This window comes from Lathyrus oleraceus, chromosome 5, assembly GCF_024323335.1.
Source record: "Lathyrus oleraceus cultivar Zhongwan6 chromosome 5, CAAS_Psat_ZW6_1.0, whole genome shotgun sequence".
Lineage (NCBI taxonomy): Eukaryota > Viridiplantae > Streptophyta > Magnoliopsida > Fabales > Fabaceae > Lathyrus > Lathyrus oleraceus.
The window spans coordinates 79,454,160-79,478,001 of NC_066583.1; the positions used below are offsets into that span (position 1 = coordinate 79,454,160).

Here is a 23,842-nt window from a genome sequence, read left to right on the forward strand (position 1 = left end):
AAGATAACTCAACCAAAGATAACTCAAATCTAAATGCTTCCTTTTGAAAAAGTTAAAGGGAAAAAGCACAAAGTGGCCAAAATGAGTAGATGAGGTTGTTAGTTCTTTTTTTGTCTTTTTAAAAATGAAGTCAATATGATTAAGTTCATTTACAAGTTTTATTAAGAAAATATTTTGAAAATCAATGGCATAAGGCCAAAGTTTCTACTCATTAAAACAAGTCTACGTTTGAAAAAACACAAGAAAAGAAGTTTTTTAAAATGAGAGAGAGATTTTGAAATTAAATAAGGAGGAGGAGATGAAGGGACTATCCTAGACAAGATTTAAAAGTTTAGAGTTGAAAAGATCTAACCAATGAGAAGCATCCATAAGACAATAGTGTCAGATAGAAACCCATTTCCTTTGGATTGTCAGGCAAGCAACAAAGCCATAATCATCTAAGCAATTAATAAGAAGACCAATGGTATCAAATAAAGATAACCAAACATCCAAGAAAGCACTCCAAAGCAAGCAATCTTCAATGTATTTTAGATGTATTAGATGAAATATATCTTGAAACATACTCAAAGAGAAATCATCGAATAAGATCAATAAGATCAAAATAACAGCTCAAACAAAGAAAATAATGAGTATAACAGATAAACTAAAGGAGTTTCTCAGGCTTGTATCAGATGAATGGCATTGGCCAAGGTATACCAATCTCAAATTAATGGCATTAGCCAAGCTTCCATAGTTTAGGGATGTTACGCACTCTTGGAATCATTTTCATATGACAAAAATTGTAGGAGATAGGGTCTAGGGAACCCTGGATTTGATCAATTGACTTTTCTGGTCAACCTCCTTGAACCAACTTGCAAACTTGAAGTTCATTTGCTCTTAGGGGATCATGGAGGATCATATATGCTTATGATGATGTAAAATTAAGTATCATATGATATCTTTGACCAAATATGAGGAAGACACACAAGATACCCATATGAATTAGGGCTTCCTTGACAAACAAGCTTCAAACTCTTGATGAATTCTTGATCAAAATGACAAATAAAGAACATAGGGATCCATATATGATGCTTATAACCAATGTGGACATTTTCTTTCTTGGTCCCTTGCATTGAGGGTCTCAATCCCTAGTTGTGAGCTTAATGAGGCACATGTGGATACACACGCTACCTACAAAAGAAACAAAGCTACACTAGACATATTTTTGTATTTTTGGTTAGTAAACAAAGAAAATAAAGTATGATACAATCAAATGTGTTTGGTGATCTATCCCAATGCAAACCGAATGAATGATAGGTGAGGAGGATACCAAGGTGGGATCCTAATGCCAATGGAAAGCTATGAGATGGCATAAGGGATCTTAGGGGTCAAAATTGGGGTCTTACACCACCCTGAATTAATTACTGCCCACAACAAATCAAATACCTTTATATAAGTTTAATTAATTAAAATTCTAATTAATTCTAAACAATTAGCCAACCTCTTACCCCCTCTCCCTATACCTCCACCTCAAAGACACTTATCCCATAACGACATAACAAGTAAATAAATCACACAAAAAGCATAATTAAATTAAACAAAATTATCTTCCAAAAATGGGGTGTTGCAACAAGCATTTATGCTATCAAATTAACTACACAAACACGACCCGATCTTGACATGACAAAAACAAAAAATCAGCAGGACAATACAATACATAAATATTTACAGTATTACATGATAAAATCAGAAAAGAAAATCAACATAGAGTTACAATAAATTTATAATCTAAAATCATTACAATCACCGGATCCGCGACACTACACAAAAGAGAAGTCGGAGATGAATTGTTAAAAAAATGCATTTTGTGATGTTTCATTACTATTGTATCTTCGTGTTGTTGTCTAACAAAGCTTGTGACAGCGAGAATAGTTGTTGAACGCAGATCGTGGTGGTTTCCACAGATGTCATTGGAGATTTGCTTCTGGCGTGGTGATGTTGCGTGCTTGGATAGTTGTGTGGAGTGGAGTGGAAGTGAGGTTGTGAGTGTTTGGTTGGGCGTGAGTGAGGGAAAAGGGTAGGTTTGCTAAAGGTGTTTGGTTTCTAGCAGAGGGAGTTTGGTTAGAAGCTATTGAAAGAAAGAGAGGTTGAGGGATAGGATAATTAGTTGTTGGTGAAAGGGGAATCGCAGAAGAGGATTGTGAGAAATGAAGGGGACTGTGATGTTGGAAGTTGCTTTGTGTTTTATTTTTGTATGGTGGATGAAGGTGAATATTGGGTTGGGGTGAGGTTGATAGTCAATTGAAGTTCATGGAAGGTTATGTCGTAATGAAGGAGGATGGTATGTGTTGATATTTGGTGTTGAATGGAAGATGGAGAAGGAACATGGAAGTTCGTCGGTGGTTGTGAGGAGACATTGAGGGTGATGTGTGGAAGAGAAGGGAAGAGTGGAGAGGTGGTCCAATCGATGTGAATGAGGGAGAGAGCAAACTCAATAAAATGAGCTAGGAAGGAAAATGCTTCAACGAAGACAAAGCTTTACTTACAAAAGGCTCGAGTTGATCAAAATGCAAACACGCGAAGATGCAAAAAAAATGAATAAACACGCCAAACTAAACTACGTGTGATGTAGTTTAGTAAAACAGACAACTGCATGCCCGAACCTGAAAATAATATTCTCTGATTTTACGTGCGATTAAGAAATTGATTCAATCGATCTGTCTGCAAAACTGAAATTTTATTTTGGTTGACTTTTTTGGAATTAGGCCCAAAGAAATGCATGTAATGATATGCAAATTCCATGTGAATGAATGAAATGGCAAAAGGGGAACTTTTAGGGTATAACAGTGTTGTAAATTTTTTCGATTTTTCTATAATTTTATATGTTTTTCTCATATTCAATTTGGATAGTCAATTGGGTATGTCGAGATAGATAATCATGTACCTCATAGCATGCCTTTTATTTTTGTTAATTTTATTCATCAACACTAAAACTCCAATATTTTAATCACATTAGCTTTATACTGCTAGAGAATAAAAATTGGTAATCAAACGATATCTCCCTATGGTTCAATATCTTTTGTACTACTTCGCATTGTCGTGCACTTGCGACTTGCATCAATAACCATAAACACAGTTGATGGTTACCCCAAAAATCATGTTGAGGGACATGTATGACCTAGATGGAATTTGTACATCCTGCATAACAGGATAAATGTCTGAGGGATAAATATTGAACTAGATAAGAGTGACACAGACTATGCCTTGTGTTCAATATAGACATGAGATCAAAAGGGTAAATGTATACATAAACATTATCAAGAAAAGGTTTTGCCAAATCACATGACATTTTTGTGACTTGGGTAGTAGTGATGTGTTGCTATATACCACTTATTATTTATTATATTAAATGTGTGATTTAATATATTTGCCAACGTCACGATAATCAATAAGGTCACACACATAAGGATAAATTGATGAGATATAGAATAAATAAGTGAAATAAGGAACATCATAAGATACAACATACTTAAGAGAATTACGAAACAACGCGTGGTACATTGTGGTTAAGTCAAATACAATACACTGAAGGTACAATGCACTTAAGTGGACTTTATAGCTTGCAGCCCACACATATGGTTCTATAAATATAACTGTGTAGAATTTTCGCACTTGATAAATTTTGTTTTAGAACTCTCTCTCTCTCTCTCTCTCTCTCTCTCTCTCTCTCTCTCTCTCTCTCTCTCTCTCTCTCTCTCTCTCTCTCTCACACACACACACACACACACACACATACATACACACACACACACATACACACACACATACACTCACTCACACACACACACACACACACACACACACGCACACGCACACGCACACACATACACACACGCACGCATACACACACACAAGAAATCTCCATTCGTAGTAGCTAGCACTGAGATTAAACATATATATACACATAATAAATCTTCATTCGTAGTAGCTAGCATTGAGATTGAAGACATTTTGTTCGTGTGGACTGAGTAGGGGCATTGTTCTTCATTCAACATTCGCGATATATCCTCTGATTTTACATCAAAGGTGTTAACCATTACAAGAGGTAATCATTCTATCATTGATCATGCATCATTCGTAAGGATCAACTATAGAGAGAGAGAGAAATTCCACTGCATTTTGTATCGCGATTTCCTTTCACCGTGACCATTTCTTACTATTCCACTAGAAGGCATTGATAGGTGATATGTTAATAACGTTATCAACTCTACCCGTGCCATTAGAGATCAGGCAGTGAGGGTTCATTTCCATGCACAATGTATGGATGGGTACTTGGAGTGGTGTTTTACTGTATCACACCCTTGCATCATCCCACCTTCTAGTGCTATGGGCATCTTAATAACGTGACACCACCTTCATCGCCTCCATATAGTATGGATAACCAGCAACATTTGTAGATGATATCAATCATTATGGATAACCTCTTGGATTTGGTAAACCAAGATGGTGAGGTTTATACTTTGTCATTACATGCAACACACTTAGTCCGTGGGGGCCTATGTAAACATTATTATCATTTTTGTATTATTTGTATAATATGTATCTTATTACTCAGACATTTGCACCATATAATTTATTATATAACATTTTGTCACTTTCATTATTGTAGGATGAACATAACTTAACATTTGACAAATAGTATAACATATGACGATTAACTTAACTTTAGACAGACGATTACATAACTTTACAAAACAATAATAAATAACAAAATCTAAACACTACTAGATGACTATGGATGTTTCAACATCTTGATTATGTCGTCGAAAGATCTATAAATTATCACATCGAACTTGATCGGTCCCTTTGTTAGCCTATGGTGATATGTTTCCACATAAACCTTTAAATCTTCATCAGTTATCAGCTCAATGTGATTGTATTTCACTTTTCCATTATTATCAATCCATGTTGCACGAAACTCGATCATATTCACCTTTCTATTCTTGGTGTCGGGTAAAATATTATTCTATTTGGATCTCAGAAGAGTGATACATGTGGTGCCCTCCAAGAGCCCAAAATCAACTAGAGGTGTCACACCGTTGAAGTACACACATGCCGTAAATGAATAGTGAGACATTTTAAGATATTTTTTAACAACACTCGATCTCTATTTATACAAGTTTGGATTCATTATGGATCACACACAACTGTCGGTGCAATCATAGTCGTACAAAATTGTCGGTAAAATCTCAACCCTTGAAATTACACTATTGGATTTTTCAAATTTATTGTAAAAATCCAATAAATGCATTTTTTCATACACCGATTTTTTTTTTAAAAACGAGTATAAATACATACCGGACCTTTGACATACACTATCAGACTTTTTAATTTGTACCAAAAAAAATCATTTATTTTACCAAATTTTTCGTACACACTTTTTTTATAGAAAATAATATGGGTATTATCGAAAGTGGGGTGGTAGGTTAAATTTAGGGTGCCATGAAAAATTCTATACTGATTGGCCTAAAATTTTTGGCTAGCCCATGACAAATAGAATAAGGTCCTAACTGTGGATTTCGGAAAATTAACAAGTGGCTAAAAAAATACACTCTTTTATATAAGACAACAAAAAAAAATACAAATCATAAAACATGTAGTACAATGGGTAATGTGTTATTGAATTAGAGGGTAAAACGGGAAAGCAATCGAAATTTGTACTACATGTACTACAATGTTCAACGTGCATAAATCCAACCGAGTACTATGTACTAGCTATATTACAATCATTATTACACTACCTTTGATATATTTCTAGAAAATAATGTTTCATTTGATTTGTAAGTATGAATATGATCACGAAATTAATTTGTACAATTTATTACTGATTGAGTAATTTAATTTCACATGGAGAAACAATCCTCCCTAATGGTTTTAAGTTTGACGGAAGAAAGCGAGAGCGGCGGCGCAGTCCTGGAGTCGGAGCGAACCGCCTCGTATCGCCGTCGTGATGCTGGCCGTGGAAGATTCTCCGGCACGATGGTTTCAAGCGGATTATTTCCTTGCCACGACGGACACATCCTTTTCTGGCTCCATTTAGCCACACCACCAACCAAAACCACATGCTCATGCTCATCATATTCATCACCCATTGAATTTGACATGGTCACAACCATGATCTCCTCCTTAGGCACAACAACAACTTCATGCGATGATATCACTGAATTGTTGAATTGTAGTCCAATTATAGTGAAGCACGAAGCTACTCCTATCACAACGCATGGCCTTTTCCAGCTTCCTTTGTTTTTCTCCCTTTATTTACATAACATAATGTAATTAATTAAGTTAATTGTGACATGCACGAGATATATAGAGAAGGTTTAAAAAAAAAACTTACAAGGAAAGATGAGGTGGGTTTGTGGGGATGAGGGAAGCGTTTGAAGTTGGTGTAGGGTAAAGACGGAGACAGCAACTGGTTGATCTCATCTTTTTCTTCCCTCTCGATTTCTATGTGTATGTAATAGAATGTTGAAGGTGAAGTATATATAAATTAATAATTGACGCTAAATATAAAATAGTATATATGAATATGAATATACCCTTAAAATGAATCTAAAGTATATACAATGAATTGAATGTTGGTGCATTGGTGGGTGTGAGTGAAAAGGATGGGGATGAGGTGGCAGATTGTGATTGGATGAGTGGGTTGAGTATAATTAGAGGATTCATGAGTCATGGTGCTTGCCGTATTAGCAACATTAATCTTGCGAATAAGTACGTAGAAGACAGAGGAGGAGTCGCGCTCTCGATGTCTGCTAAACCTGAACCTACTACAACCGTCAATATGTATATGTAACTTGTTTGAATCAAATGTTGGACTTCCTCGTTAATTAGTACCTCCGTGCTTGTTGGACTTCCTTGTTTCCAACTTTTAAACCCTTCAAAGATGCTAGGAGTAACTATTCAAGAAAACTGCATAATCAAATCGAATTAGAACCAAAACCAAACGACAAATAAATCAAATTGAAATTAAAAGCGAACCAAAATTGAATATAAAAAATGCGAAAAATTAACAAATGATAATGTCTAAGAAAAAGTTTCTTCTAATGGTTTGATACGGTTCAGAACTCTGAGCCAGTATACCAACTAATAATTTTAGTTCGATTTGATTCTAGATAAATTGAAAGAGTTCGGTTTTGTTTTCTGCCTGCACTGTACAATGAACAACCCTAACTACCACCATTTCACCAAACAAAAGGAAATGATTAAAAAAACCCGCTAAAGAGGTTACGAAATATCATAGATAATTTTTTGGAGTGATTTGAGTTCAGATGTTAAATAGATATATTCCGAAGTGGTTACGGCATAATCCATGTCCATATGAGAACAAGCGACTCAAATATCATGAGGCAAGACAGACCTGAGAGTGCATATCACATAGAGACACATAAGATTCAATGAATGATCCCTTATGATCGAATAGATAGAGAGAATCACAAGATCATCTAACATTGGTCTTATAAGAAAATTGTCCCACAGAAGGTTCTAGAGTCTTTAAATCATAAACCCTGACTATAAAATCTAATGAATGATTCATACTCAGGTACAAGTTATTCTAAAACCCTAAACCTCACATTTACGACTCCGACTGACTTGATCACCTGAGTTATTATAAGCACACCTAACTAATAGGATCAACATACATCCATAGGAAGGAAAGTGTCAAAGGAGGGTGTTCAAGAGCCATAAGACGTGTACACCACATTCGAATGAGTGTGTAGTCGGTGAGATATTTTTTCTCGTCGTCGTGAATAACACCAAACAAATATATACATCTCAAGAAAGCCTCCCTATCAGTGCTATTGGGGAGAAAAATCATCAAAATAGAGTCACATATGGGTCTCTAATGTCATCGTACGAAGGTTTCCAAACTTTGAGCAAGCGTCGTGCCAATATGTAAAGAGGAAATTGAAAGAGATGGTTGTGTCATATGACATACAAAATTCGAGACATTGTGAAGAATTAGTCTATCGAGTACCAAACCACCACATCCCTATATTGATCAAGGTCATTAAGGAAAAATTTGATATATGTCAGGTGTTAGTGGATAAGTGGAGACTTGTGACATCATGTACATTGAGTTATTCCAAGCACTAAACTAGCTAAAAACATTTGACCATACAATGACAATGTGTGAATCTATGTGTTTGCAAGTATAATATCTAGAGCAATTTATTTGATTTTGATGATGACAACACTCTAAAGTGAAGTCTCCATAATAAGTGTTGATCGAGTCCATATTTTTTATAATGACAACATTATGAGATAAAGTCGTCATCTGATGTGAAGATCAAGTTGTGGTGCTTGGAGATCGAGATATCAAAGCCTATCTTTGGAAGACAACACCTAATGTCAAGCGACACTCAGTGAAGTTAATAAAGATCTTTGATCAATTAGTGTGTTTGATGATGATGTTTATCCTAAAGAGTTATCTCAAGCTTCATCAGATAGAAGAGGTCAAGTCTTGGATGAAGTGTTAAATCAATGTTGAATCTAGAAAAGGATCCTGAATCTTTAGACTTGTGAAAGAGAGGAAGTGTGAAAGCTTGACATGTATGTGTTGAGTGATATGTATCTTTAAGGGTATAAGATTAGCTCTTGAATTTACTAAGGAAAATCACACACACACACACACATATTTTGAATGATAAAAATCCTCTCTTATTTTATTAAAATAACTGAAAATGCTTTTGTGCCTAGCTAATGGATTAGAGACCCTTTTCTAATCAATTAGAAGGGTTTTTTACATGGCATAATCGATAATCCTGTTAAGGTAGTCAATTATCTCTTTTGAAAACCCCGAAACAAATCAAATCAATGATTTTTTGTATGAATGGGGATGCAGCCCTAGGTCTGGACGGGTTCAACAGTTATTTCTTTCGATTTTCATGGGATGTGGTTACTTTAGACGTCATTAACTCGGTTTAACACTTCTTCATTACGGGTACGCTTCATAATAACATTAATGCTAATTTGTTGATTCTCATCCCAAAAGCTACAGGGGTGGATAGAGTGGAAGACTTTCGCCGACCGCTCTAGCAAACTTCCAATTTTATCTTGGCTGATAGTTTGGCTTGTGTGGCGATGAAAATTATATCGCCTCATCAACGAGGATTTATTCTAAAAAGGCATATTACTGATTGTGTTATTATTACTTCAAAAGCAGTTAATGTCTTGTCTAAAAAGTGTTTTGCCAGGAATATTGCTTTCAAAATTGATATCAAGAAGGCTTCTGATACCCTTAATTGGAACATTCTCCACCAAGTGCTCCAGCAATTTGGTTTTAATAATAAATTCGTGGTTGGATTATGGAGATATTTCATTCTTCTAAGCTATCGGTTTTGGTAATGGGAAAATCGTTGTTTTTTCTTAATTGCACTCGTGGGATGTACCAAAGGGATCCGCTTTCTCCTATTTTATTTTGGCTTTAATACCTTTTTTAGTCATGTATCTTAACCTCAGGATTCATCTTGGTCCCTTAACTTCAAAAATATTCATATTGGTCCCTTAACTCTTCAAAACGTATCATGCTAGTCTTTTTTGTCTAATTAATGACGAATTTAGCGACCAATTTTTGACATCTTTTCGTCGCTAATTAAACGGAAATGACTAACATGGTACATTTAAAAGAATTAAGGGACCAATATAGACCTTTTTTAAGTTAAGAGACCAAAATGAACCCCGGGGTTAAGATACGAGAGCAAAAAAAATATTAAACCTCTATTTTGCATTACAGAAGAAGTTCTCAATATAAGTTTAATCATTGACCAACAATGGTAGTATTTTACCTATGTCTATTTATCAAGGTGTTATTATTCCTTCTCATGTCCTTTATGTGGATGATATCGTGATTTTTGTAAAGGTTCCAAGAAAAACATTCAAAGTGTGCTACATTTTTTTCAGAAATATGGTGATGCCTCGAGTTAAAGAATTAATTATGCAAAGAGAAAATTTTACACGGGTTCTATCTCCAATGAACATGCATTACAACTAGCATCTTTACTTGGTTTCAACATGTGGAGCATTCCCTTTAATTATCTTGGTTGCCCTATTTTTATAGGGAAACTCAAAGTTATTCACTTTCAGGTGTTGGCAGATAGAATCAAAATCAAATTGGGGAATTGAAAAAGATATTTTCTTTCAATAATGGGAAGAGTACAATTGGTTCAATCAGTTATTCATGGTATGCTCATATATTCCTTTTGTGTGTATATATATATATATATATGGCCTAAAAATATTATTAATAAGCTCGATGCTTGGGTTCCGAGTTTTGTTTAGAGTGAGGATGTCTTGACTCGTAAAATATGTACAGTTTCTTATAGACAAGTTTGTCGGTCCTATGATACAAGAGGTTTGGATCTGAGATCTTTACCAAATATTCATGAATCACGAATGCCGCATCTTTTTTTGAAGTTCATGTCTAGTAATGATCACTTAACAATTATATGTAGATCTCGTTTCTTAAAGGATGGTGATATGAATCACTATGTCAATAAGTCGTCTATTTGGCATGGCATAAAATGTTAATACAATATTTTCAGTTAGAACTCTATGTAGATTATTGGAAATGGTGAGAGAATTTATTTTTGGAAAGATAACTTTCTAAGAATTCCATTGGTTGAAGCTTTACATATTCCATAGAATGCACACAAGTTTCTTGATTCTAGAGCATCAGAGTTAATTGGAAATTTTGCTTGGAGAATCCTGAATGTTATTGCGGAGTGTAATCCAGAAGTAGTTAAGTTTATCTCTTTTGTTATCATCTCGAGGCATATGTCACTACTACAAAAAAGAGATTTGATATCGGACGCGAAGAGCTTTAACCTCGGTTTCAAAGGTGAGGTAACGAAAGGCGTTGTGAAAACTTGCCACTTCACCCCTCGGTTATTATATAATCAATGGATAAAATATTCTTCACATGGGTTCAATCCACAACAACAACATTTTATTAATTTTAAAACTATGTCACGAGCGCCACATACCTCAGTTTTATTAAATAACTGAGGGAAATACGCCCCTATTTACATTGGATTGTGTTAATAGTCGAGGGGTTTAACCATTTTTTTTGTTTTAAATCCAATTTTAATTGACCTGGATCATTTTTTACATAGAACCTACAAATTATCTAACAAAATCAGATCATTTGTATTTATAGTTGCATGTCTCTACTATCTGGTTATTTTGTTGTTTGTCTTAACACTTTCATTTATTTCTTTATTTCGATTCGTTGAGTCTCTTTCATGATTGCATTTCTCATGTTTAGCATGCATAAAACTTTGGTTAGATTTGATCTTGATCTAAATGCTCTTTGATCAATAACATATGATAGTGAAATGAAATCCCCTTATGTTTTTGAGTAAAATTTGATTCAAGGTAAAATCTCAAAAAGATTTTGAAAACTTGAAAATTTGAGATTTTACAAGATTGATTCGAATTAGATAGGTGGTACACATAATTTGTGATTCTGATCAAATTGGACAGTATCTTAACTCAACAATTTGATCCTAATTAGATTTTTCACTTAATCCCGATCATTTTCCTAGGAAAAGATTTCATCTGATTTGATTCTAATCAAAATTTGTACATGATTCGAATCAATTTCATATTTCACAAATCATGGTTGATTCTGTTTAATTTGATTCGAATCAAACTTTCAACATGACCCGAATCAAATTATTTTGCCTAAAAATCCTGTCAGTTCTGAGCCATTTGATTTGAATCACTTTTTGTTCTTGATTTGAATCAGAAGGCTTGTGACTCGAATCATGTATTCCCTAATCCAAGTTAACTGACATATTTTTCAAAAACTGGGTATTTCTTTCACTTTTGCTCATTTTATTCGAATCATATTTTTCTTAATTTGAATCTAACTACCTTTTTACAACCATTTTGTGTGATTAATCTCAAGCACATATAAATCATTTTTTGTCATCATTAAAACATAACATACATCATTCTGCTAAGATTTTTCAGTGTAATTTTTGTAAGACCCCAATTTTGACCCTAAGATCCCTCATGCTATCTCAACATTTGCATTGGCTTTGGGATCACACCTTGGCATCCTCCTTACCCATCATCCATTGAGTTTGCATTGTGAGAGATCACCAAGCACATTTGATTGTATCATATTTTCTTTTTCATTATTTACTAACCAAAAAACCAAAAATATGTCAATGTATAGCTTTATTTCTTTTGTAGGTAATGTGTACATCCACCCATGCCTCATCAAACTCATATCTAGGGTTTGAGACCCTCAATGCAAGGATATCAATCAAGATATGGTTCAAATTGGCTATAAACATCATATATGGGTCCCCATGTTCTTCATCTATCATTTTGATCAAGAATTTAAAGCTTACTTTCCTTGGAAGCCCTAATTCATCTAGGTATCTTGTGTGACTTCCTCAGCAAGTTTCTTCAACATTTGATCAAATATTTCAAGGGATACTTTATTATACATTATCTTATGCATATATGATCACCCATGAGTCCAAGAGATCAAGATAACTTCAAGTGTGCAAGTTGGTTCATGGTGGTTGACTAGAGAAAGTCAACTAGTGAAAACTGGGGTTCACTAGACCCTATCTCCTACAATTTTTGTTATATGAAAATGATTCCAATAGAAACTTTACTCCTTATGAAATTACAAACAACTTTAATATTAAGGTCAAGATCTAGTTTTGCTTGTAAAGTCATTTTTTATGGTGAAAGATTATAGGTCATTTTGTTTGTGCCCTAGTTAGGAGGTCAACTTCCAAGGACCATAACTTGCTCAATTTTCATGATATGAATGTCATCTAAGTTTAATTATCAAATCCAAGATATATTCTCCAGCTTTCATTCTTTGATAAACTTCAAATTCAACTTGCAAGGGCGTGTGCCAAGGGGAAACATTATAGGTCATTTTTGGCCATTACCATTAAACAAGCAGTTTTCTTCAACTTCTAAAATGCATAACTCCTTCATGACAAATCAAAGTAAGGCCAAATTTGTGACCAAACTGAATAGGTTTGAAAGAGCTACAACTTTGATGAAGGAATTTTTTCCATTTGAAGCCCATAGAAAAAATTATTCAAGGTGGAAGAAGTGAACATTTGACTTGGTACTTAAAAAAATTTCAATTATGTTTGATTTCCCAAACTTCCACCTCAAAATTCATTATGATCCAAGCTTCAAATGGAAAATATTTCAACATGAAAGTTGTTCCCCTTGATCCCACCTTTCTAAAAAGTCTAGAATCGCCTTATTTGGCCAAGGATTGAAGGACTTGCGTATGGTTTTTCTTCAAGGTTCCATTTGGATAAATCTTATTACCATTTCCCAATTCCAAATGCATGGATTCATGACACACTTTCAGCATCACTCATGATCAACTTTGGACCTTTTGACATCACTTCATGAGCCTATCACACGCCCATGCATCCATGCAAGTGAGAATTGCTATTTTTGGCATTTGATTGGAAGAGTGTGGAAATCAATTGTTCAGCCTATAAATACATTGCATCATGCTCAGAATTGGGGACACCTTGCCCAAGCTTTGATCCTGCAACCCTACCCTTCACCATTAGAGGATAAACTTGAAGGTTTTCAATTGAAAACCGAGTTTCAATTTCACTTCTGTTTTAAAGTTGAAACTCCAAGAATCCAAGTCATTCTTTGATCCAATTCACTTCCTACAAGCTTCTGAAGTCAAGCCAAGGCCAATTGGAAGCAAGATCAAGCAACATTCAAGTTCCTCGAAGGGTATTTTTCATAAACTTTCTCTCTTCGATTCTCTCTCAATTCTTCACCATTCTCTTTGAATTTTGGTTGGCTGAAGTCCTATCAATGTAGGCAACAAGATTGAGTTGCTTTGAGGTCAAATCGAAGCAACTCAGTTCATGATCCTCAAAATTCAAATATTTGTATCTTTCAATATACTTGGAATTGGAGAAAATTGAGGCCAGATTCGAGCTCTTGAGCATTTTTCCTTTGAATTCAGGTCCTTGTTTTTTCATCTTAGTGAAGGTTGATGGTGGACCAGTCTGGTGAGGTCCATCGGAGAAGAAGATCGGAGCCCTAGCTCTGGTGATGTGTTGGCATGCCTCCTGACCATCTGATCATGTTAATTTGTTTTAATCTGAGTCATTCCTTTTAACTACCACATGTGTGTTGCATTGACTAGAGTCCACCATGGATAGCACACGCGTGGCCATCAGATCTGCCACCTCAATTAATGAGGAAGATCTGATGGCCCTTGTTGTTTTGCTTTTTATTTTAATTTCTGAATTTCTTTTAACTGCTCCTATTTTATTTTATTCATAGAAATTTCATTTTTAATCCAAAAAATATGGGACTTTCACCAAAAATCTTTAAATATTTTTCTCTTCCATATTCTGAATTAAAATTATTTTTTGGATTAATTTTGATATTTTTCATGAATTAAATGTTTTTATGCATATTTTTAATTGTTTAAAAATACTTCTAACCTTTCAAAAATAGTGAATTTTTTTTGTCTAAGGTCCTTTGACCTTGTTTGACCTAAGATAGATCCCTTGGCCATTTATTTGGTGTTTTGAAGGGATTTTAGATTTTGACCAAATAAAAGTGTATTTTAATTCATTTTTAAATTGATTTTTAATTGATTAAATGCTTAAAAATATTGTGGAGCCATTTTTATGGTATTGTGATGTTTGACCTTCTGTTTGGGCCTTGATCAAGGTTGATTTGACTTTTGTTTGATCAAAATCATTGGATTAAGAGGATTGATGAAATGTACATTTCATCTCCCAAAATGAATGGATGGTTTTGATTTGACGAAATTCCTCCCATGATCAATTTGTGTTTCTATCTTCCCCTCCCTCTTCATCTTCATCCATATTATTTCTCATTCCCTCATTTTACCAATGAAATCTCTAATGTCTAAAGTCTAATTGATTCATCAATGACCTTTGTGTCATATGAATCAATACAAGTATGACTGAGATAAGTCCCTCCATCTTGATCTTTTCTTTTAGTGTGTGGTATGTTTTAGGAGTTTGGTTTTTCATACCAAATATCTAACATGCATTAACACCTAAATTTTTATTGCCCGACCTCAGATAGTTGTAACTTCTACATAAATCCAATTAGGATTGCTTAACATATAGCTAAATTTGACCCTCAAGGCATAGCATTCTAGTAAGTGAAATTGTAAGTCTCCCATTCTTCATGGCATTGTGTGGAGACTTGACATTTTTTTCCTTTCATGGGAGCTAGTGGCATACTTGTTGAATTATCCAAGTTGGAGCACTTCTCATGGAAGATGTCTTGGTTTAAGGATTCATACTTGGGAATGTATGGTTGAGTGTTCTCCAAACAATGACTTAATCAATTAAAAAATCACCACTAACACTTGACTAACTTTTGACTAACATTTGACTAACTCTTGTTAATATGTCTTTACTTTCAAGTCATTTACTTTATGCAATTTAAATTTCAAACATTTATCATTCATTGCCATTTACATTTCATATAACTTGTTTATGTTTATGTCATTTTCACTTTGCTCATTTGAGTCATATCTTGTGATTGTATATATTTGTTTGTTGTTTTGATTTTGTTTGTGGTCTTAGGACCTTAAAATACTTAATAACAACAAAAACACTAAAAAACATTTGTTGGACTATTGAACTTGATCTGAACTTTTGGACTTAGGATTAGGCAACATTCCATGTGCAAAAGGACTTGGCCAATGCCAACATTTTGAGACTGAGCCTTCATCTGATGCAAGCCTTAGGAATTGTTTGAATTCATCTGCTACTTTGTCTTTGTGCTTAATTGTTATTTTGATCTTGTATATGATGCTTTATTCTGAGTTGATCAAGGAATATTTCATCTGATACATTGGAAGACAAAGAAGACTGCTAGCTATAGGAATTGCTTGATTGGATGTGGCTATCTTTATTTAACGCCTTGATCTTTGTGATGTTTGGATAATGTTCATTGCTTATTGATTATTGCTTGATTAAAGTCCAAGGGAAAATGGGTTTCTATATGACATTCTTCTCTGTTGGATTGCATCCCATTGGTCAGATCTTTTCAACCTTTAACTTTTAAATTTGTGATTAGGATAGTCTCTTCATCTCCTCCCACTTCTTAAATTTCAAAATCTCTCCCTCTTTTCAAAAACTTCTCTGCTTGTGATTTTAAACTTAGACTTTATTTTAATGATTAGAAACTTTCGCCTTATGCCATTGAATTTTCAAACTCTTTCTCAAATCAAATTTGTAAATCCACTTAATCATATTGACTTAAAATTTCAAAAAGACAAAAAGAACTAACAATCCCATTCAAATTGTTGGCCCCTTGGTGCCTCTTCATTTAAACTTTTGTTAAAAATAATTCACCAACTTTGAAATTTCTACCATGAACTACAAGGTTTTGATCCCTCACTTTTATGTTGGTACTTAGGCACAAGATCGAAGGTCTTGTCAAACACAAAAATATAATCAATGAATTTTTTTCTCATACCCACACTTTATTTTTCCCAAACATCTTTTATACTAAACACATATTCACACATAAAAAATGGCTCCCTAGGAGTACCTAGGACACTTTGGGTGCTAACACCTTCCCTCTGTGTAACCAACCCCCTTACCTGTAATCTCTGGCATTTTATTAGTTTTGATTTGAAAAATTCTTATCTTTGGGTTTTGTTCATACTTTTCCCTTTTCCCTTGGAAACAATAAAAGGGCGGTGGTGACTCTGGTTTTATTAACGTCAAGTTTATCCATGGCTTGATGGTCATGAATTTACCGCTACAATTTTGTGTGAAAATCAATTTCCTCTGTTTTGAGTGTTCAAAGTCTTGCTACGAATTTCTAATATCTTCAACTTCAATTGAGTTCAGATCTTGTCAATTAGAGTTCTGAGATTGATTGTAGGAGGTGCGTACTTAAAACTAACCGTTCTTGGATATCTTGTTGAGTTTTCAGGTTGTTAGCAAGAAAGAGGATTTAGCAATGGTGGTGACAAATTCCATTGAAAAGAAGTAGGTTCTTCTCTCCAAGATTGCCTTAGTAGTAACTGAGTGGAAGACTACAGATAAGGGAGAGTTCTTCTAGGATCTTTAGACAATATCACCGCTCAAGGAATCGGTAGGACCAATGGGTTGATAGTTACACATGAAGGCTTGGAGCAGAATCAGTGTTATTAGAAGGTTCAAGAAATGTATTTGAGTAAAGATTATGTAGAAGAGTTTGGCAAGTTTTCTATATATAAGTCAAGATCCAAATTAGGAGATTTATTTTCTCAGCTGTAATTGTGGATTGGTGATTGTATGAACTCTTGGAAATATTTTTCAAATAACAAGGAAATATGCATGCTCCAATGGGAAACCATTGAAGAGTGCACGTAGGCCAAGCGAGGATAAACACCGAAGCACTATAAATCTTGGTATCATCTCTCTAAATATAGGCTTGCATTTATATTCGTAGTGATTACATGCTAGGTTTTTCAATTCCGACGTATAATATCATTTTGTTATTGATAGCGATTAATTACGTAAGGCTTAATTTTTGTTGGAATTGGACAACTAGTCAAGCTAGTGTTGTGATTGATAAATCTGAAAATAAATTGAATTTAGTAATCCACATAGAATTAATTGTGTACACTTCTTGTGACTACGCAACTTAAATCAACTCATACAAAATGTTTCATTGTTTGTAATCTTGGATATTTATGAAACAAACTGTGTGTTTGCTTGATCATAATCGATTGTATAATTTTCATTTTTGCTTTAAAACTTCCACGCACAACTCATTTTTGAAAACACTTTGATTTTGGAAAATGGATGTTGCATTTTTAATTTGGGTCTATTCACCCCCCCCCCCCCCCGCTAGACCATTTTTCTACTTCCATATTCACACCCAACAATTGGCATTAAGACCTGGTTTTTTATTGTGTCTAATCGACATCCAAAAGTTTATGAATATGTAGGAAGATAAAGATCCTAAGGGAGCGTATAATAGAGCACCAGTTTTCAAAGGCAGAAACTATACATAGTGGAAATTGATCATGTATGTACACTTGTTATCAGTTTACAAAAATTTATGGTGTATCGTCATCGAGGGAACATATATTCCCAAGGGCGATAATGATGTTGTTCAACACCCTAAATATTGGAATGATGATGAAACCAAAAAGGCTTCATGTGATTTGAAAGTGAGGAATATAATCATGTCAGCACTAAGTGCTAAAGTGTTCTATTCGATTTCACATCATGCGAGTGATAAAGGCATGTGAGACGCTCTTCAAACTCTCTATGAGAGAACAAAGAACGTCAAGGATTCTAAATTCAATATGTTTACAGAGGAGTTTGAACTATTTCATATGGAACCCGAAGAATCTGTGGATTCCATGCAAACTAGATTCCTCCTTTTGATCAACAAACTTCGAGACTTAGGCAAAACCTTTTCCATCAAAGATTTTATACTAACAAAATATTAAGATCCATGTGCAGGGTGTGCCAACCAAAGGTCATCACAATAAAATAAGCAAATGATCTTAGTACTTTGGATATTACAAAATTGTTTGGGAAGTTATCCGAGCATGAGAATAAGATGAAACGACTCGCTGATAGTAAAGTAAAGTCGAAAAAGAAAGAGAAAGGGAAATAAGAGAAGTAAGATATTTATTTGAAAGCTTCATCCTTAAAAGTGAAGAAGTCAAAGGAAGAAAGTGACGATTTAGACGAAGAAGTTTCCAAAAAGGAAGAAATGAGTTTATTCGCCATACGTTACAATATATGTCTTAAGAGAAACAAACTCAAGCATACCGACAAAGGTCTAGTGAATTTTAGAAATACTCATCCACCAAAGAAGGATCACAAGAAATAAGATGATAAGATCACATATTATGAATGTGGTAAATTATGACACTATAGAACTTCATGTTTAAATCTCACCAAACATCATAAAAGAAAAGACAAGGCTTTCTACAAGATGAAGGGAAAATCTTCCAAAGATCGTAGCGCCTACATCGCATGGGAAGAAGAGGTAGAGAGCTTCTCCTTTGATTCCTGCTTGAGTTTAGATGATGAGTGTGCCAACTTTGTCTTGATGGCACGAAATAAAAGTGGAACTTTAAAGGTGTATAGTTCTGATTATGAAAATGAGTATACTTATGGCGAATTGTCTAGTGTGTTTAATTCCATGTATGTTGATTCCATTGAAGCGTTTAAGAAAATTGATCTCCAAAAAGAAACTATTGATGGACTTGAACAGGAGATAAAAAATATTAATCGTGCTTTAGATTGTTTAAGGGAAGTTCATACATCTCTTATGGAAAAGCATTGTATTGTTTCGAATAGTTTAGCTGAAAAGATAGAAGTTGTGGAATGTGTTAATTGTCCAATTTTAAAAACTGCAACTAAAACTCTTAAAGGACATTTGACACGTGTTACCACACTATCTAAGACTTGTTCTAGTTCTTCAAGTGAAATATGAAAGGTTTTAAAGAAAACTCCTCATGTCACTATGAGAATTAGAATGCGTGTTTCATCTAAAGCTATTTGTCATTATTGTGGAGATAAGGGTCATATTAGGCCTCTTTGTCATGTTAGGAACATTCAAGTTCCCAATGGTAAAATGACATGGATACTTAAATGTAACTTAACTAACCCTGAAGGACCCACTAGTTGGGGACCTAAATTACGTTCTTGATTTGTCACAAGGACGTCTTACCTCCGCAAAAAGATTGTGGTTTATAGATAGAGGATGTTCAAGACACATGACGGGAGATGCTTCCATGTTCTTCAAGTTCGACGAGAAGGAAAGTGGTCACGTCACCCATGGAGACAATACTAAAGGTAAAACTCTTGGTGAAGGTGTTGTGGGAAATCCCTCCATAATTACCATTGAAAACGTGTTGTTAGTGAAAGGGCAAAAACATAATTGGCTAAGTATTAGTCAACTATGTGACAAAGGGTATTCAGTTTTGTTCGATACTCTTAGTTACATAATTGAGCATAAGATTAGCAAGGACCTTATGTTTAAGGGTTCTACGATTGAAAATGTTTATATACTTGATCTAGATGATGTCTCAATGCATGGGACTAAGTCTTTAGTAGCTAAGAATGAGGGTTCTTGGTTATGGCGTAGACACTTAAGCCATGTGCATTTTGACTTGCTAAATAAGATAGCATCCAAAAATATAGTAGTTAATCTTACAAAAGTGAAGTTTTTAAAAGACAAATCATGTGATGCTTGTCAAATGGGAAAGAAAACAAGAGTATCGTTTAAACTGAAAAAGGTTATTTTGACATAAAAACCTGTTGAGCTTCTCCATATAGACTGGTTTGACCCTCCATGGACAAGAAGTCTAGGTGGCAATTGTTACAGATTTGTGATTGTTGAAGACTACTCTAGATTTACATGGACGTTTTTCTTAGCCCATAAAGATGATACTTTTAAAGCTTTTGTTGACTTTTCTAAGGTTGTTCAATTTTTTTGTTTTAAAATCATCATTCTCTATAGCGATCATGGTGGGGAATTCGTGAACCATCAATTTCAAATTTTTTGCGCCGAAAATGGTATTGCTCATAATTTATCATGTCCTAGAACTCTACAACAAAATGGTGTTATAGAACGCAAAAATCATGTGTTGGAAGAGCTTGTCTGAACTATGATAAATGAGATGAGCCTACCTGGGTATTTTTGGGTGGATGTGATTAACATAGTATGACACGTCTTAAACAGGGTAATTGTAAGATTTATCCTAGAGAAGACACCCTATGAGACACTTAAGGATAGAAAACCTAATATTTCATATTTTTGAGTTTTAGATTGCAAATTCTTTATTTTGAATAACAGAAAAGATAACCTTGGCAAATTTGATGCAAAATTTGGTGAAGGTATTTTCTTAGGGTACTCATCTACGAGTAAAGCCTACATGGTTTACAATAATATAACTTATGGTGTAGAGGAGTCAATTCATGTTGTTTTTGATGAGTCCTCACCTCAAAAGTCGATGAAGGGTATTTGTTCTGATGTTTCAGGTATTATAATGGAAAGAATTATCGATAGCGAAAGTTCAAAAGAGGATCCCGAATCGAAAATAAAGGATAAGGATATTACAGAATATAAGGATGAAAGCTTACATGAGGATGCCAAACAAGAGATATCGAACCAGCTACCTAGAGATTGGACAATCACAAAGGATCATCCGTTAGATCAAATCCTTTGAGACATTAAAAATGGAATAAGTACTCGGTCACAAGTTATCAATTTATGTTAGTACTCCGTGTTTATTTCTCAGATTAAACCTAAATCCATATTTGATGCCTTACTTGACGAGGGATGGTTACTTGCTATGCAAGAATAACTAATCAAAATTTAAAAAACTACATTTAAGACCTTATTCCGCACCCGGTTGATAAACCATTATAGGCACAAGATGGATATTTAGGAACAAGATGGATGAAAATGAAGTAGTTACTAGAAATAAAGCTAGGTTAGTGGAAAAAGGATATAATCAATCTGAAGGGATAGACTACGAGGAGACTTATGCTCTTGTAGCCCTCATAGAAGCCATTAAACTCCTTTTGGCATTTGACTGCTGCCTAAACTTTAAGCTTTACCAAATGGACATTAAGTCTGCTGTTCTAAATGGTCATCTAAACGAAGAGGTGTACGTCTCACAAACTCCAGGTTTTGAGGATCACAATAATCCTAATCATGTTTTAAAGTTGAAAAAGGCCCTCTGTGGTCACAAACAAGCTCCTAGAGCTTGGTATGAGAGATTAAGTGGTTTTTTTTATCAAACAAGGATCTAATCATGGGAAAGTCGACACCACTTTGTTTATAAGACATAAGGAAAATCATATTCTTTTAGTGCAAATTTATGTAGATTATATTATATTTGGGTCAACTAATGAATCTTTTTGTTGAGAATTTGCTAGTTTGATGCAAGGGGAGTTTGAGATAATGTTTATGGGAGAGTTAACATACTTCTTAGGATTTTAAATCAAGCAAGGCGAAGAAGATACTTTTATAAGTCAAACAAATCATTGTCTAGATCTTCTCAAAAAGTTCGAGATGAAAGATTTAAAGACTATCTCAACTCCAATGGCTTCAAATGTGCTCATAGACAAAGATGAAAAGGGAGTGGATTTTGACATAACTAGGTATCGAGGTATAATTAGATCCTTACTCTATTTAACCGCAAGTAACCATGATGTAATGTTTAGTGTGTGCATGTATGATAGATACCAAGCATCACCTAAGGATTCCCATTTTAACGTTAAATGCATTTTGAGGTATCTTAACGGAACCTCCAATCACTGTCTTTGGTATCCAAAGGGAAATGATTGTTGCTTAGTAGGATATTCTAATTTAGTTTTGTTTACTATGTATTTTGATTGCAATAACACTTTCTTATAGCCAATTGTAGTTTCTACCAACCTACAATGGTATGTTTCTAACCATTGTGTCATTCTATGTGTTTTGTGAAGGAGAATTGCCATCCAAGGCGCAGCGGAATATAAAAATTTCTCCTTTAATGATCCTTACGAATGAGCATGATCAGTGATAGAATCGTTACCTCTTGTGGCGATTCAAACCTTTGGTGCAGATCTTTGACAATGATCAACCTTTGATACAGATCCACGGGGCGATCACGAACGTTGAACGATGACAACGTCTCTACTCAGTCCACACGAACGGATTCCTTCAATCGCAGTGCTAGCTGTTTGTGAGTGAAGGCTTTGAGTGAGAGAGAGAGAGATACGAAATTCCAACTCTTCAGTTGTGTTGTCTGGGGTGTGAATGCTTCTACCCAAGGGGTTCTATTTATAGAACCACTTGTGTGGGCTTCAAGCCAAAAAGCCCACTTAAGTGCATTTTGGCCCATATCTCAGAATATGCCAAAATCACTTAAGTATTTGGTACTTTACCATATTTCGTATTCTTCTTAAGTACACCGTACCTTACGATGTTCCTTAATTATTCTATCTCTCATCAATCCGTCCTTTGTGTGTGACCCTATAGGTTTTCGCGGCGTTGACAATTATATTAAATCATGCATTTAACATAATAAACAGTGAGCGGTATCTAGCAACACATCACTGCTACCCAAGTCACGAAAATGTCATGTGATCTGACAAAACCTCCTGTGATAATAATTATGTGTATAATTACCCCTTTGCCCTTATGTCAATATTGAACACAAGGTATAGACCATGTCACCCTTGTCCAGTTCAATATTGGGCCCATAGACATTTATCCTGTTAAGCAGGATTGACAAATTCCATCTAGGACACTCATGTCCCTCAGCATGCTTCGTGGAGTACCTATCAACTGCCTTTATGGTTATCCAGTTACGGACAACGTTGGATCAGCAATAAAGCACTCGACTCTACATCTAGGATCCATAGTGGTTTCAGGTCGATGAGTGGTATACACTATTATCACCATGAGAATAACTTATGACACTTTGCATAACTTTCTATATAGTATTCTCATAGCGGGTCAATCCAGTATGAATATTACTCTTAATATTCATACCTATGTTTAAGACTTGATAACTCTTTATCCATGATCCATGAGACGTGATCATCAGTCTACAAACATAATAGTCTCCATGCTTTAATGTTATCCCATTTCATAATAAAGCTTGACTACGGACATTTTAAGAATAGTGTCCTGATGTTTAATGTGATCTCATGATTAAGTCATACTTGATACATTAAATGGACTATCTATTCCAGGGACTTTATTAAACAAACATAATAAAGAAAAATGCCTTTTTATTATTAATAAATAATTCGATACAAGTACCAAA

The 23,842-nt window shown here is 34.6% G+C and overlaps 1 protein-coding gene across 1 annotated transcript; it reads right to left on the minus strand.

Annotated features, from left to right (window-relative positions):
* Positions 1-5,634: 5,634 nt before the first annotated feature.
* Positions 5,635-6,573, minus strand: LOC127086651 (protein CHLOROPLAST VESICULATION). The gene is made up of 2 exons (XM_051027446.1): positions 6,377-6,573; positions 5,635-6,291 (listed from the first exon to the last, which is right to left on the minus strand). Exons 1-2 carry the CDS (start codon positions 6,463-6,465, stop codon positions 5,883-5,885), a joined length of 498 nt encoding a protein of 165 aa, XP_050883403.1. The 5' UTR covers positions 6,466-6,573; the 3' UTR covers positions 5,635-5,882.
* Between the last annotated feature and the right edge of the window lie 17,269 nt (positions 6,574-23,842).